This window comes from Pseudochaenichthys georgianus, chromosome 5 (genome assembly GCF_902827115.2).
Source record: "Pseudochaenichthys georgianus chromosome 5, fPseGeo1.2, whole genome shotgun sequence".
NCBI classification, from domain to species: Eukaryota; Metazoa; Chordata; class Actinopteri; order Perciformes; family Channichthyidae; genus Pseudochaenichthys; species Pseudochaenichthys georgianus.
The window spans coordinates 32,648,736-32,666,127 of NC_047507.1; the positions used below are offsets into that span (position 1 = coordinate 32,648,736).

The following is a 17,392-nucleotide window of genomic DNA, read 5'->3' on the forward strand; positions in this document are numbered from 1 at the left end:
TTTATCAACTTTTAATACTTTCTAAGACCCCGCGGACACCCTGTATATATATACTTTATTTTTGGGAAATATTTTGTTTGCTTTGTTTAAATATAATAAGAATTAAGATACTAATAATGGCTAGCTGTTTAATCAAATTACATTTATTTATTACAAAAAAAGGTAAGGATATTTAATAAATGTTAGTAAACTGGACATGGGTTTAGTGGAAATGTCTTCAAAAATAGGGTAACATTTATTTAAAGATAGTAAAACCATTTATTTAAAATAAATAAAATAAGAGTACACAAGTTCTAAATATAATAAGGCTGAAATTACTTTGAAAAATACAAATTAAGCTGGATTTGGATCAAATTGTTTCCTGCATCCACCTACCTTATAAAAGCTCATTCAAAATAAAAAAGTCAGTGTACACAAGTCTTTATAATTGACATCTTGTTGTCCAATATGTCTATATTTTTGGAATTGGTGCTCTTACACTGCAGAATGTGTAATCTGATTTTAGTAAAAGCAGACGCCCTCACCTCCTTATAGAGTGAGTAGAGGAACACTATGGTCTGCACCGTCTTCCCCAGCCCCATCTCATCAGCCAGGATGGTGTCGGTGCCCTGAGCCCAGGAGAACCGCAGCCAGTTCAGACCCTCCAGCTGGTAGGGGTGCAGCGTGCCCCCCGTGGCGTTAATGTACCACGGCTGGTGCTCAAACTTGATGGTTGGCTGGAGATAGGACAAGACAAGACATACTTTATTAATCAGTGCACTCATGCACAAATGCATGCTTCAATGGACTGGTGTAAGAGTGACGGGACTGCCATGATTTGGCACTCTGGATCAGTTGGGGGTTCAATTCCTAGCTCAATGACACCTAGGCAGAGCCCAAAGGGTGAACCAGCACCTCCCTACTGTAGCTAACAGTTTTCTTTTTTTTAACCAGTGACCATCCGATTCCCAAGCCAAGTCCCTACGAACCCGGCTACTGCTGCATTTGGTAAAGAAATATATCAACAGCAACATTAACCCCAATGTAAAGAAATGTAAAGAAATACTCCATAGGACATTTAAAGTAGAGCACAATTATTATAAAAAGTCATGATAATTAGTTTTCCTGTGTAATTCATATTGTGTATTCTCTGGATACTCTATCTATGGATATGTATACCGTTGACATGTATATATTAACTGTTTATTTTATTTTTAACTCATGTGCCTTGTTAACATGCTTCTGTAACAGAACAATTTCCCAATTTAGGATCAATACATTCCATCTGACCTAATTACTTTGGATCTTCTGTAACAAGCACTCTATGTCTTCCATAAACCAGGCAACCTATTAGACTTCTGTGATGAAAGTGGATGTAAATCTCCAAACTCACATCTATGATGGGAGCGTCAGGAGGGACCTCCCTCTTTTGATGGTCCTCTTTGAGTTTCTTTCCTTTTCTCACCACCAGGGGGCGTTGGTCCTCACCGAGTATTTGCTCCCTGGAAAATAACAGCAGCAGCAACATGATGAGCCAAACATCTGAAAGAGGGGCATCACAGAGAGTAATCAGGGCAGAGGGGAAACAGCAGCATATGCTTTGTTTATTTATAAATTGCTGGGATCTCATTCTAGTTATCAATCAATCAATGTTTATTTATATAGCCCAATATCACAAATGTTACATTTGTCTCAGTGGACTTCACAGTTTGTACAGAATATCAGTATGACAATACGACACCCTCTGTCCTTAGACCCTCACATCGTACAAGGAAAAACTTCCAGTTATAGTTATAGTTATCCTCATTTTCTATTGGGAGGGTTACTATAAAATAAAATCTGTTACATTTACTAATTACCTGTCCATGACATTCCAAGCCATTACCACAAGTTTTCCTCGACTTTATGGTATGGTCAATAGTCCTTATTTCAGGGATGCAAACTCATCAGGTATGAAAAAGGTGACAAGGATCCGAGCCCCCCGACCCCACGGAATATCGGCTTTAAAATGAGGAATAACAGATGATTTTAGCAGTCAGAACAACTAAAGCAGCAGTGTTAATAATAACTCAACATGTGAGTCACATCTAATATACATATATATAAAAGCATTTATTTTAATTGTGTAGCAGTGAGTTTAACATTTTGGCAGCACTGTTGAGCATTTTGAAAATGTATTTTCATGCCTCTGTGCAAGGCTTAGTCTTTCTATCTTTATGGCCACTGGTGTAAAGTAACTAAGTTCATAAACTCAAGTACTATACTTGGGTACAATTTTGAGATACTTGTACTTTATTTAAGTATTTCAATGTTTCTTTTGCTACTTTGTTCTTCTAATCCACTACAGTTCAGAGATACATGGTGTACTTTTACTCCACTACATGTATTAATACCTTTAGTTACTTCACGGATGTGGATGAATGATGTGAAATATAATAAGTGTTGAATCAGACTTTAGTTCCACCTGGAGTAAATCCACAAGCTACCCTGCAGTATACAAAGTAATTCGAACTAGCTGCACCTTTACCAGCTTTGAGAACACTTTCATGATCAATCATTATAAAACATATCATATATATTATTCTGAAATGGACCAATCTGCACAATGACTACTTTTACTGTCGCTACTTTAATAATTTTACTTGAAGAACATTTTGAATGCAGTACTTTTACTGTAACAGAGTATTCCTACACTCTGGTGCTTCTAGTACAAGACCTGAGTACTTCTACTTTTACTGTCGCTACTTTAACTATATTTTGATGATAATACTTTTGTACTTTTATTTGAGGAACATTTTGATTGCAGGATTGTTCCTACATTCTGGTACTTCTACTTTAACTCAAGTACAAGACCTGGGTACTTCTACTTTTACTCAAGTACAAGATATATACTTATACCACCTCCGTTTATAGCCTATGAAAAAAACTAATAGAAAACGAAGGCTAAAGCTAACGTTAGCAGATAGTGATGCTAGTTAGCTAGTTAAGTTTGCTCCACGATAATATTGCGACAGAAAAACTTTTCAGTGCACATCACGCTCTGCCGCTCCGACAGGGAGCTCTGCTCTGAACACCTGAACGGCCTGTTCTAACAGCTGTTCACCAGCGGTCCAACACAGTGACTCCGGACAACACAGTTAATATTAACGAACGCACCCGTAGGTAATGTAGCTGCTGAAGCTAGACACTCGTCGCGGAGCAGCAGAGCCTTATTATACATCCATGAGCAGAGCCGACAGGCAGGAAGACTCGAGCACACAGCTCGCGCTTCATTATAATATATAAAAAAAGAACACCATGCGTGTCATGATGGCACATAGCAGTTTGCGGCCGCAGATTACTCCGGGTCCCAGACCTCCCCCCCATACCCCAAACATATTTGTATTGCAGATCTACATGAATCACACAAACGACCTATTTTGGATTCAAAACGGCGAATTTCCGCAAAAGGTGACAAGTTTGCATCCCTGTTATTTACACAGAATTACATCACATGTTAGAGTTAAAAAAGGCTAAGATTTTAAATGTGACTTTAGTTAGGATCAGAGGAACATTCGTTGTTGGATGTTCATATGACGGTTTATGTCAAAGTTTCAATGTAATCAATGTTTTCTGTTACTACCAAAGCATGGTAAAGAACACCTATGGTTTCAATCTCTAACTCTCTTAACATTCTCATTGTTATCCAACCTGTGGTCCCAGAAAGAAGCTTTGTGAATTTCATATTCCGGGACGTCAAAGTCATCCCCCTCCCAGGTGCACTGGTCGTAGGGCAGGTCTCTCCACCTGATCAGGTAATGCACATCTCCGTCCTTATCGAAACTGTAAGAAAGAATGAACATATAACAAGAGAAGTCAGGGATTTTAGAGGGTTTGTTAACTAGTCAATATGAAAGCTCTTTGTTAAAGGAAGATGACACATATTACATATAAAAACATAAAACCTATTTTCCTTGCTGCACTTGTAGCTGCAAACTTTGAGTTGAACTTTTTTAATGTATGATTCGATTTCAGAGTATATCTCTTATAGTCAAACAAAAGGATAGTACAATAAACTTGTAGAAGTAATCTTCAGATTTGATATAGTCAATAGTGTGAAGCCATGCTGATGATAATTTTGTTTTTCTCATAGGAAAACCTCTCTACCTTGATTGTCTTTCTTTCTGTTGTGTTGAGATGTGGTAAATCCCATAGGACGAGGTTAATGGTATTTGACATAAGGATGACATGTAACCATGGGTTTGTCATAATGTCTTTTGGATCAAAGAGAGTATAAAAGCAGTACACATGTAATTGTCTTTAGATACATACGCAAGACTGACATAATCGCAAGTATTCTGTCTATTAAAGTGCAACAATATACTCTTTAACTTCAATCACCGGTGGGTTTGTGTTTATATTGTGTACTATTCTATGCCCTTATTATTTAGGTATGCAGATGCACGACAAACTGAATCCGTCTGAAATATGTATCTGTAAATAATGAATGACAGGGTCTTAATCGAAACACATAGAAACATCTTTCTGTTTGCAGAAAAGTGTTCTGTGCTGTTCATCATGCATTTGAAGTCTTTTTAACCCTCCTATTGTCTTCGTTTTCCCCCTTACTTTGGTGTTCGCGGTCAAATTTGACCGGACCTGTTTTAACTGCTATTACATTAACACAAAAACCATTAATCATCACCAAATGTAATGTAACACCCTTTCAAACTGTACATATTGTATCAGACTGGTATACATGAAAAACTGCAGTAAATATACAAAGAACAGACACTCAACATGTATTGTGAGTGCCAGGTGTGATCCATGTGGGGGGATGGGCACATCTAGAGTGTGTGTGTGTGTGTGTGTGTGTGTGTGTGTGTGTGTGTGTGTGTGTGTGTGTGTGTGTGTGTGTGTGTGTGTGTGTGTGTGTGTGTGTGTGTGTGTGTGTGTGTGTGTGTGTGTGTGTGTGTGTGTGTGTGTGTGTGTGTGTGTGTGTGTGTGTGTGTGTGTGTGTGTGTGTGTGTGTGTGTGTGTGTGTGTGTGTGTGTGTGTGTGTGTGTGTGTGTGTGTGTGTGTGTGTGTGTGTGTGTGTGTGTTTTATCTGATCCGGATGGTTACTAATTCCTTTTCTTTGTGGCGGTCATGACCGGGAACACCATGGGTGTTACAAAGATTGACTAAATCATCCAGAATTCAATGAAAGTGGTGATCAGCTATGTTATATGTTCAAATGTCTACTGTGAGGGTTATCATGAAGCCTTAATGCAATCGAATGTAAAATAAAAAAGTTATGATGGATGAAAGACAACAGGAGGGTTAAACCTCTATCTCCCATTCTGAGGTATGCTGTGTTATTTGGAATAATCTCTATCTATAATGTGATAGTACATGAAAGCCACCAAGCCCAAATCAAACTGAAGCAGCAGCTTACCTTCAAGAATGTTTGAGTCTATAAACATCTTTATCCTCAAACTGAAACAGTGTTTGATGTAAGAATGTGTGTAACTGTGAGCAGCCACCTGTGGTTTACTATCCGGTGCATCACCAGCCACTCTGGTTTAATGCCGTAGCGGTAGAAGCGCCCCTCCATCGCAGCGTATTGGGGGTCTTTGCTCCTCCTCTTCTCGTTGTTGAGCTCCTCCTCACCCGAGCCGTAGTCAAATGGCGGAGGTTCGTCCATGTCGTTCTTACGCTGGTAGTTCCGATACATGACCGCGTGATACAGCTCCAACTGCACAACCCCAGAGAGAACAATCAATTCTGCTCAGTGTCATTCAGCACTACCTCAAGCAAAAGGTTTAACTGCAACATATCAACTTTCCATGGTAATAAGACTAAGTACTTCAAGATCCAGAATGAATTCAATAAAGGAAGATGGATACAAAATAAATTAGGAATGGAAGACGACTTCTCCAGGGCCAAATCTAAAGTCAAGCAATTGTTCAGACGTAGCTAAATTAAATGCGCGTCAGGTTTAAATCAAAGTAATTGCAGTTTAGAATAGTTTGATTTGTGAAACAAGGAGCATTTATATTTCTCTAAAACTGACAGCAAAATGGCTGAAGGAACAATTATGACCATTTTAAATTAAACTGTACGATGGTCCAGTGGAACTTCTCTTGGCTCGTTGTATGTGTTCCCCTTTAAGCAAAGTGGACAGGTGCTGTAATTCCTCTGGCCCAATGTTAATTTCAGTTGGACCTACTTCTGGTATCTCACCTGCAGCTCGCTGACCCAGGAGCAGTGCCAGTATGAGAGGCCGGCCCACTTCACGTAGAACTCCCGCTCTGCGCGGCCCTTGAGCGGAGGGTTGATCAGCGGATCACCTGGCGTGCCGTCAGGGCCCTCAGGCGGCTCTGCTGGCAGCGGGGGCTCTCCCCACGTCCAGTGCAGAATCTTCTGGACCTTACCTTTCAGGGGAGGGCACTGAGAAAAAAAGAGAGGAGCTATTATACAGGCAGATATCGGTAGCAGATTCTTAGAGCCGGGGGCCTCATGGTGCTTTTCCCGGTACCGAACTTCCTTTCTAAAGCCTCGCTGTGAATCAAAAGCTGCAGGAAAATTGGAAAAGAGAGCCTCCCTTCTTCAGCTGCTACACACCAGTACCTGCGAGGCCGAGCCCCGTTCAACACGCTAGCAACACAGAGTGGGCTTCGCTCGTGTGGAGGCTACTGCCAACTGTCATCGCCGGCACCGAGCCCTGCAAGGCCAGTAGTCCGAGCTCTGTCTACCCAGGACGGGTGCCACTTCCATCGGCAGATCGGGTAGGCCTATGCTTACCCGTTGAGTGGATCTTGCCCCGCTCTTCTCCTCTGGCTATTACGATGACGTATTTTCCTGTGTTCCTCTGCCTTGTCTTGGCATGGAGTTTTAGCGGCTATGCTATCGGCAACCCAAACTCCTTATGCCCGCGGCTGGTTACCACAGATGGTGTGACATCCACACTGGGCCATGAACATAATGGATGGTTGTCGCATGTGATTAGTTTTGGAAATGTTTCTCATTATTGGAATTAATGGTGGTCAGTTTTTAACTGTTGTTGGTTGCTATAGGCCCCCTTCTGCTACAAATGACACCTTATCCTCGCTAATGCAGCTTTTATCTCAACTACAGTTTAAGGAAATCATCCTGGTAGGTGATTTGAACTGGGATTGGCTTTCACCAGTGTCTGATGATTTTAAAGCTCATTGTATGTCTCTCAACTTTACACAAGTCATTGAAAGTCCCACTCGTCTTAACACCAGGTGTCTAAAATAATCATCTCTTATCGATCTTTTAATTACTAATAGATCCCATGAATATACTGCAACCGGGGTCTTTGCTAATGACCTAAGTGATCATTGTTTAGTTGGTGCTATTCGGGACATCAAAATCCCCCATGTTGACCATGCTTGGAAGTATTTTATGACAGTTTTAGTTATTTTTTTAATAAACATGCTCCGTTTCGTCGGCTCAGGGTGAAGGGCCGTGATACCCCCTGGTTCACTTCTGATCTGGCAGCCCTCTTACGCAAGAGGAATTTGCTTTGGGCTGCTGCGAGGAAGACAGGCTCTGAGGCTGGCTGGCTTATTTTTCGTCAACTGCGTAATCGCTGTACTGCTTCCATTAAAAAAGCCATTTTTACTTATCCCAGACCACAGATAGTTTAAACGATCCTAGGACATTTTGGCACACCATAAAATCCCTCTCTGCCAGCTCTCGCTCCTTAGAGCTGCCTCCTAACATTGTTGTTGACTCCATCACTGTGTCAAATAAGACAGAGATGATTAATTGTTTTAATAAACATTTTATTGCCTCCAGTTCCTTGTTTGACACATTATCTTTTGGTAAATCACGCCCCTCCATCACCACCAGTCATGCCTCCAGCAGCCACACTTTCTCCTTCAATCCCTTCTCTGTTGGGGAGGTTTGTAAGGCTCTAAAGGGCCTAGACCCCAAAAAATCAGCAGGCCCGGACGATCTCCCCCCTTATCGCTTACGTCTAGCTGCCGATATTATAGCCAAACCACTGTGTCATGTTTTTATTCTTTCTATAACACACAATGTCATTCCAGATGTTTAGAAAACTGCAAATGTTCTCCCCTTATTGAAAGGTGGTGATCCCATGGTGATGAATAATTACAGACCAATTTCCAAGCTCTCTATTTTAGCTAAAGTAAAGGCTGGTGAATGATCAAATCAAAGAATATTTAAGCTTGAACAACATTCTATCGCCTCACCGGTCAGGCTTTAGGAAGCAGCACAGTACAGTAACGGCTGCTTTGAAAGTAGTGAATGACATTGTTGAAGGCTTGGACGCAAAGAGCTACTGTGCTGCCCTTTTTATAGACTTATCCAAGGCATTTGATAATGTGGACCATGGCATTCTATGCCAGAAGTTATCCCATATAGGCCAGTCCGACCAAGCTGTTGGTTGGTTTGCAAACTATCTTTCAAATCAGAAGCAATGTGTACAATTCAGCGGTCTCTCCTCAAGCTTTCTTAATGTGCCCAGAGGTGTTCCTCAAGGTTCGGTCTTGGGACCGACCCTTTTTACAATTTATATAAATGATGTGGGTCAAAATATGAATGCCTCTGTACATCTATATGCAGATGATACTGTTCTATACTGTTGTGCTCGCACTGTTGCCCTTGCATTTGAACGTCTGCAGTCTGCTTTGGACACTTTTCAGTCACATCTGTTCCACCTCAGGTTGGTGTTAAATTCAGACAAGACAAAAGTCATGTTGTTTTCAAATATGAAAAAGTTACCAACTGTTCTTCCCTGCATCATGTCTGCACAGCATAACCCCATTGAAGTTAAACCTACAGATACTTAGGCATCACTGTAGATGAAAACCTCTGCTTTAAACCTCATATTGACAATCTCTTAAAGGAAGGCTCCAGTCATTAGATAGTTAATAAAAACTTCAGTATTTAGTGAAACATTATGTTTAAACCATACCCTGAAGAAATCAGCGATATTCCCCGGTAAATAATGATTTTATAGCTCTTTTTTATCAAAACCTATATATTCCGTCAGGCAGCTGCCATTTTGGCCATTTTCAGTAGTCACATGATCCGAAAAACTAGGTTGTGACGTCATCTATGCGTTCACTTTGTAAACACACGAACAGCTCATTCGACGAAAACATGGCGGAGTATTTCAGTTCGGACTCGTCAGTCGAGGAAGAAGTTTGAGCAATGTGGAGAGATTGGATGGGGGAATTCAGCCATACAGCCAAGTGGCCAGAACCGTCAGGAATCCAGGGACAGTGACGATGAGGATGAACAGCACGGTGATCTTGCTAGAGACGATCCCTTTACTCGTGCAATTGATTTCGGGGGGCGAGTAGGGAGACCTGTACATGAATGGTGTACTTGCGATCGGTGTGTAGCCATGGACAATCCTCTTATGAACATATGTTGTCATGAGCTTGAAGAGCTTGAAAATAAACTGTTCACAGACGACTTGGATTGCATATGTTTACACAGGGAATTCGACACTGTGGTGTTAGAAAAAGCTGTATTGAGAACAGCACTGGTTGCCATGAAGGATGTGAAACACACCTATTTGGTTGAACCAATAAATGAAAGGTGGGTACATTTGACGGGTACAGCCCTTTCTTCTTAGCAATGTTTCGTGATACAATGAGGCATATTTCAATAGAATTGTGAGAGTAACTAGAGTAAACAACATGAACAAAGCACATACGTCAATTTGTCCTCGACACCAAATGCATAGTTCACGTCAAAATAAGTCATGTGACTCGTCAAAATGGCGCCGCCCACAGGGTTGATGTTATTTCGGTAATTAATCAGCTTAAAATCACTGATAACGTCATCGGATTAAAAAATAAATAAAAAGACTGACAGAGACTGGTCTGTTTTATCGGATAATAATTATTTAAAAATGTGTGTCATGAGGATTTCCTCCCTTTAAGGAAACTGAAATTAAAACTGGGATTCTTTTTTAGAAACAAGGCCTGCTTCTCCACCAGTGCTAGGAAACGGCTTGTAGCTGCCACATTTTTGCAGCTTTTGGACTACTGGGATGTTGTGTACATGAACGCCTCGGCTCACTCCCTTTATCTGCTGGACGCTGTTTACCATGGGCCTCTGAGGTTCATAACCAACTGTAAACCCCTCACACACCATTGCACGCTGTACTCAACTGGACATCACTATCAATGCGCAGATCACTGCACTGGTACAAACTCATCTACAGTATACTGCTATGCTTGGACTGCTGCCCCTCTACATATCCACTTATATATCACACAAACAGTACAGCTATAGACTACGATCTCAAAATGATATCACTCTGTCCGTCCCCTCGGTACGCACGGTGCTTGGGAAAAAAGCCATATCATACTCTGCCCCCTCAACCTGGAACACACTTCAGCAGGAACCAGTTTGATACCCATCACACCCAACACATTTTAAAAAAGCTGGAGAAATCATCTGTGGGTGTTTGCACCTGCTATATCTGACAACTTTTTACGATGTTTTATTTGATTGTTGCCTCTGTGTTTAGTGTCCCGTCTGTCTGTAACTTTGTGTGGTGGTGTTACCACTGAACAGGTCTCTCTTGAGAATGAGACCTTGTGTCTCAATGAGATTCACCTGTATAAATAAAGGCTACAAAAATTCATTAAAGCCAGGGACTGATTCATGAGAAGGAAATCTTCGAAAAACATAATCAAATAATAATAAAATAAATCAAATAATAAGCATATGTTTACCACCATTTGAATTTTGTATTGCCATTTGAACTATCCATCCATCAGTCAATAAATCAATACATCATTCATCCATCCATCGTTCCATCCATCCATCCATCGTTCCATCCATCGTTCCATCCATCCATTCCATCCATCGTTCCATCCATCGTTCCATCCATCATTCCATCCATCCATCGTTCCTTCCATCCATCTATACATCGTTCCATTCATCCATCCATCGTTCCTTCCATCGTTCCATCCATCCATCGTTCCTTCCATCCATCTATCCATCCATCCATCGTTCCATCCATCGTTCCTTCCATCCATCTATCCATCCATCCATCGTTCCATCCATCCATCGTTCCTTCCATCCATCGATCCATCCATCCATCGTTCCATCCATCGTTCCTTCCATCCATCTATCCATCCATCCATCGTTCCATCCATCGTTCCATCCATCGTTCCATCCATAGTTCCATCCATAGTTCCATCCATCCATCCATTCATCCATCCATCCATTCATTCATTAATCCACCCATCCATCCATCCCTCCTCATCGGCTCATCTAAGTCTGGTTGCAGAACAAGCAGTTCCAGCAGAGAGGCCCAAACTTCCCTTTCCCCGCCCACATCAACCGGCTCTGACTGGGGGATTCCAAGGTGCTCCCAGGCCAGCGTGGAGACGTTATCCCTCCATCTGGTCCTGGGTCAGCCCCTTGGTCTCCTCCCAGCTGGATACTGCTGAAACACCTCCCTAGGAAGGACCCAGGTGGCATCCTTACTAAGTGCCGGAACCATCTCAACTGGAGTCCGAGTCCGTTTCTCGATGACTGAACTTCTCAACCTACCCCTAAGGGAGGTGCCAGCCACCCCCAGAGAACCATTTCGGCCACTTGCATTGGCGATCACGGTCTTATGCTCATGACCCACCCTTCATGACTGAACTAATTACAGTATAAAGCTTTCTTTTATAAATAAACCAACAAAAACTGTAAGGAACCGAAACACTTTCAACCAAACGATTATAAAATCTTACTTTAAAAAGCATCCAAGGCATACAAAAAGCAGACAAAAGAACTCACAAGCTTTTTATCTATTTTTACTCTGTTTTGATTCATCAATGTCAGTTTGGGTTAAAATTGTATATGGTTTTTCAAGGTAAGAATGGGAAGGGAAGAGTGAGGTATTAAGACGGGGTACTTCTGAAGGGAGAATAAAATGGTAGGACATACACTGCTTCAACTATAACATTGTATGATTGTGTCTGTCCTTTAACAACAATTAAAAAAGAGTATCTGTAGAGCTCACCATGCAGCGTGGACACAGCCACTCCCCGTTGGGTATCTCGGGCAGGGGGGGATTGAGGCAGTGGATGTGGTAGGACGATGGGCAGGTGTCACAGCACAGCAGCTCTCCCCCATCTTTACACACTCTGCAGAACTCCAGGTGGTCGTCCTCTTCCTCCCCTACGGGCTCCTCCTCTTCGTCCTCCTCGTCTTTGGCCTCCCACTGGATCCCCTCTTTCTCCTGAGAGAGGGGAACAGGTGGTGAAGGTTGGAGAAGGAGGTTAAACGCTGTTAATTAAACCGATTACTTTTATAGTGTTTATAGTGTTTGTCATGTCAATGCTTCAAAAAGTTACTTTAAAATGTTGATATTGTCTCTCGTCTTGGCAATATTTGTGTAAAATATTGGATACTTATACCCTTTTTGAGCCTGTAAATAATATTAAAATTAAAGAATCAGAGAGAAGTTAAATCAGTATATGGTGGAGGAAGATGTTTCTGTCTTACGGCAATCTAGAGCCGGGCTTGAAGTGAAAGGCAAGGCAAGTTTATTTATATAGCACATTTCAACACAAGGCAATTCAAAGTGCTTTACAAAAATGAAAGACATTAAGAGCATTAAGAAACATATTATGAAATGACATTTAAAAACACTCATTTAAAAGCAAAGATTCATGAATAAAAGTTACAGTGAAAGAACATTTGATGTCACAAAATATGATTGTTACATTTTAGAGCTGTAACAATTTCATTTTAGTTGATGCAGTTCCTTCGTGGTTACTTTGAGTCTCTAAATAATTGGTATATGTCTCTTTGAGTGACATTTCGTAAGTCAAGGCCAAGAGGGCCCTGACCCTTCAAGCCCCTGGACCTGTACCTGGTAAGCCCCATGTGTGTTCACATTTAATTTAACTGTTGGTGCCCCAACCAAACTGATACACTAGCTGATTGTTTGCATACATAATATAACTTCCTGAATATACTTATATATAAACTTTAATGTACTCACACAGTGTGGACAGCTCCACTTGCCCTCGGGGGCCTTCTCCAGCTCCGGGTCCAGACACACCAGGTGGTAGGCTCGGGGGCAGGTGTCACACAGGATGATCTCCCCCCCCTGCTGGCAAACCTCACAGTAGTCCTGATGGTCCGTCTCATAGCCGTCCCCATCTTCCTCTGCAGCAGGTACAGGGAGAGGAAGGAAAAGGCCACTTTATAACAGGATATCTAAGTACACTTTCAAAAGTCATTACAAAACCTAGAAAATAGAAAATAAAAAGAGTTCAAATAGAATAAGACAGGATTAAGGACATATATAAAAATGGGTGAAGCCGCTTTTATCCACTACGCCTCTAAACTATTGAACACCCTACCAGGACATATAAGAGAGGCAAACTCAGGTAAGCTTTTGCACTAGAACCGCCAGAGGTTGCTGTATACCTAAAACCGTCAACCGGTCAAATGTACCCGCTATTGATTTTCAAGATACAATGTTCTTTTATTTATCATACAGAACAGTGAGTTTTGATCGCTCAGGGATGAAACTTATACCAATAGAATCTGTGGACTCTCAGCTTTTCATATGATCTAGTTTGTGCAGATAGCATGAAGTATAAAATATCGCTACCAGTGCTGATTTAAACGCTTGGTGTTAGACTTGTGTTTTGTTTAGGTACAAATCTCTCTATCTCTCTCTCTATCTATAAGGAACCGCAGTGGACAAAAGGCGTTGCTATAGCAACACGTCATGTTTACGCTGCATTTTCTATGAGGTAAATATTACCCGCTGGTGAATAGAGGGTGCTACATAACACACTTTCAGGAAAAGTCACGGACTGGGAGACTTGAATATTTTATTGGTTAGATAAAATCAAAAAACAGCTGCGGGTAAAATTGACCGGTTGGCGGTTCTAGTGTTAAAAGATCAAATAAAGGGGGATGTTAGTTCGATAATTTTGTCTTATGTGTTTCTTACTGTTACTGAGGGGGTGATCTGTTGTGAATGGTTGGATTACTATTATTATCTCATTCTTTTTTTTATTTACCTTTTTTTAGCCATGATTAAATAGAACTGAGTTGAAACAGACCTGCAGTCTTCTGGGAGTTTGTTTCAGACATATGTTTTATCAAAGAGACATGAGATCTATCGATTAATGTAGCAGAAGATCAGAAGTGTATTTTGGCCTTTAACAATTTAGTGCTTTAGAAATTGAAAGTAGTATTTTGAAATCAATTAATTTTGAAATCAAGTTTATTTTCCCACAGAAATGCACTTGTATGCAGCTGTAATCACCAGCAGATGAGATATAAGATAAGATTGCTCTAAATGTGAGACTATGGGTGTGAGGGCAGGCTACTGAGAAAAAGCATCCTCTGCCTTTGGAAAACATTCCCAAAACAAATAAAGCTTAAAAGAAAAAAAATCTAATTTTCCTCGTTACCCATAATCAAACAGTTCTGAGGGATTTAAATGAGAATTTGGAAGGAAGAAAACACAGCGCAGAACTTGGCGTGTGTAGAGAGTAAACATACTTTTCCTTTTTTTCCGCCCACGTCGGGATTTCTTCTTGGTGGCGGCCCCCGAGGTATCAGAAAGCACCGAGGCACTGTGGATGCTGATGTCATCAAAGTCGGACTCCTCCAGGAAGTCCTCCTCACTCTGGAAAAACACACACACAAACAAAAGAGCTCAGAGCTACACGAGGAATTTAAATAAACCAACATTTAAAGTGAGCGCAGTCTGGTCACTTTGATGCCATTGTAAATATAGAGCAGAGGATGAGCATTGGAAGATTCTAGAAAGAAACGTACCGAGGACGCTTTCTTCTTCTTCACACTTTGGCCCGACTTTGATTTGGTCTTTTTGGGCTTGGCTTTCTTCTTCAGGTCCTTCACAGACTTGCTCCTCTTCCTCACTCCGGGTCCTGAGACACAAAGACGCAGCGTTAACCCAGCAGTACTCTCACTAGGATTTCTAAACATATGTGTTCAGCGGTGGGTTACTCATCCTTACCCTTTCCCTCTTTGGTTTTGGCTTTTTTGATGGGCCCCGGCTGAGCGCTCGGCTGGCTGCTGCTGACAGACGTCGGCTGTGCCACGGTAACCGTTTCCACGGCGGCAGCCACAGCGGCAGCCACAGCGGTGGCAGATGCTCCTTTGAACGGGTTGTTGGCGCTGAACTCGCGCCACTTGGCCCCTAACACTGTCATCATCTTCGACATGGGAATCTTCGGGTTCTTCTTGGCAATGAGAGGCCTGAGAAAAACAACAACAGCTTCATTATGTCTCACCTCATTCCTGTTGATGGAATTTCTACAATAGGTGGAAGTAGTAGGATATGTTACTTAAGTACAAATATTAATACCAGAGTTTAGAAAAAGTCCTGCATTTATTTTTAAAGAGCACATTATATGATCATTTCCAGGTTCATATTTGTATTTTGTGCCTTTACTGTGACATGCTTTAATGTTAAAACTATTTTTCTCATGCAGCCTGTGCTGCAGCACCTCTTTTCACCCTCTGTCTGAAACCAGAGCCCAGTCTGCTCTGATTGGTTAGCTGGCCGGCTCTGTTGTGATTGATCAACCACATAGAGATGTCCCGCCCCTTAGCCTATCATGTTCAATGTGTTGGAGCGCTATCCAATAGAAGCGGGAGTGTTACATAGTGATGTCATTATGTCACGGAAGTAAACAAAGGAGTTAAATCGTGGGGGGAGACTTTGGGATTTTAGCCCTTTAAGCCCATTGACATGCACAAAACCCTACAGTATATAACACTACAGGAAAGAGAGAACCCCAAAAGCACAATATGGCATTTTTTTTTGTTCCACTCACAAACAAAGACAATTCATTAAACATGTGCTGCCCTGAGCAGTTTACATACAATGAAGGAATGGAGCAGGGAGGAGAAATTATTTATTTACCTGCCACTTACTCTATAATAGATGGTCTGTCAATCACAGTTGCTTAGCAACTAGTACTTACAGTTACATGAAAACAAACACAATTATTCACCAGCAGAGACACAGATTATCTGACATCGTCATACTGTCGTATTTGTTTTCTATAATAGTACATTTAAACCAGTATTAACTAAAGTTTTATCTTATCTTAAAAGTACTCATCATGCAGAATGGCCATTTTCTTTATAATGTATTTATTTTATTACTGGATGGTAGTTAGTGATGCATTAACGTGTTAATCATTTCAATTGTGCAGCTTGTTACGGTGAAGCTAACTAAAATGACTGTATACTGCTGGGTATGTTATATAGTATGTCATCATCATGTTATGAACCTGTAAACAAATAATGTTGTCAAATAAAGGAAGAGAAGTCAAAATGAAGATATTTGCTTCAATATAGAAGTGGAGTAAAACCAGAAAGTATTCAAAAATGAATATACTTGATTAAAGAAGAAAAGTAGTACTTGGCTAAAGTTAGTTATTTTCAGATGTATGTATACTTTTACTATTTACTAGTGTTATATGGCTGCTCATTTATACCTTTGTATATGTTCCTCTTTAATCTTTTCCTATACCTTGAATGTGTACTTATTTGATTTGTATCTTATTAATGTTTTAAATTAAACACTGTTTTATTTTCTCTTTATCTGTACTGCCCCCTTTGCTGTAACAAGTAGATGTCCCCTCTGTGGGACCAATACACCGTTTCTGATTCTAAATTCTCACACTTCCCCCAGCACTGGTGGGACTTTATTTGCTGACATCCCTCTGCCCCTTACGTTTCCCGTGTTATATGTCATGTTTGTGATTTGTCGGGCCACAGCTTGAAGTCTGGCACGCCGACCTGAGAGAGATAGTGGGTCAGGGCAGCGAGTCCCTGAGCCTCCGAGCTGTCAGAGCATCTAAAGCAGCTGACTGCTCACAGGGGCTCTGCAGGAGCCCGTGCTCCACTTTGTCAGAGCGGGGCTTAGTGGAGCCAGATAGCCCCAGGTGAGACGCAGTCTTTATACCGACAGCCCGGCTCTCTAACACAAACAGAAGAGCAGTGTTTGCTTGCCACACTGCTCTCACTCACTGTGGAGTTTTTGTTGGAAGTGTCACTGAGGGTTTCTGACAATCCTCAAAAACAGTATCACGGTCAAATATGTTGATTTTGTTGTAGTTGTAGCCCCCTTGCCAGCGATTCTCTCTGACCATTCAGCAGTCGAGAGCGTTTACATCACTAGTTTAGCATATTCAGCCCGGTTGTTGGCCTGGTAAGAACCTCGATTTTGGAGGGCCAGAAAAAAAGATGAAAAAGTAGCCCTGAGCCGGAACTACCCCTGGTGGAAAAACAAAAAAAAGGGCTACGTGCTGCAGTGGAAAAGCGCCATCAAATAACCAAACTGTAAAAACAATCTGCATTGAAAATGGTACTTAAATCAAAGTTAATAAGTATAATAATAAATTGTGGCTTAATTGTAAAAATACCAAAT

The 17,392-nt window shown here is 41.3% G+C and overlaps 1 protein-coding gene across 5 annotated transcripts in view; it reads right to left on the minus strand.

Moving 5' to 3' along the window:
• Positions 1-17,392, minus strand: part of chd5 (chromodomain helicase DNA binding protein 5) — a 62,223-nt gene that overhangs the window by 25,203 nt on the left and 19,628 nt on the right. For all 5 annotated transcript variants that reach the window (XR_004552165.2, XM_034082889.2, XM_034082888.2 and 2 more), the window contains exons 5-14: positions 14,966-15,207; positions 14,764-14,876; positions 14,485-14,611; positions 12,962-13,128; positions 11,975-12,193; positions 6,184-6,390; positions 5,484-5,695; positions 3,670-3,801; positions 1,373-1,481; positions 525-716 (exon numbers count right to left, since the gene is read on the minus strand). Coding sequence is in view for 4 of the 5 variants with exons in the window: in XM_034082889.2 (XP_033938780.1) it covers positions 525-716; positions 1,373-1,481; positions 3,670-3,801; positions 5,484-5,695; positions 6,184-6,390; positions 11,975-12,193; positions 12,962-13,128; positions 14,485-14,611; positions 14,764-14,876; positions 14,966-15,207 (1,720 nt within the window). In the remaining variant the exon portion in view is untranslated. The remainder of the gene's footprint in view (positions 1-524; positions 717-1,372; positions 1,482-3,669; positions 3,802-5,483; positions 5,696-6,183; positions 6,391-11,974; positions 12,194-12,961; positions 13,129-14,484; positions 14,612-14,763; positions 14,877-14,965; positions 15,208-17,392) is intronic.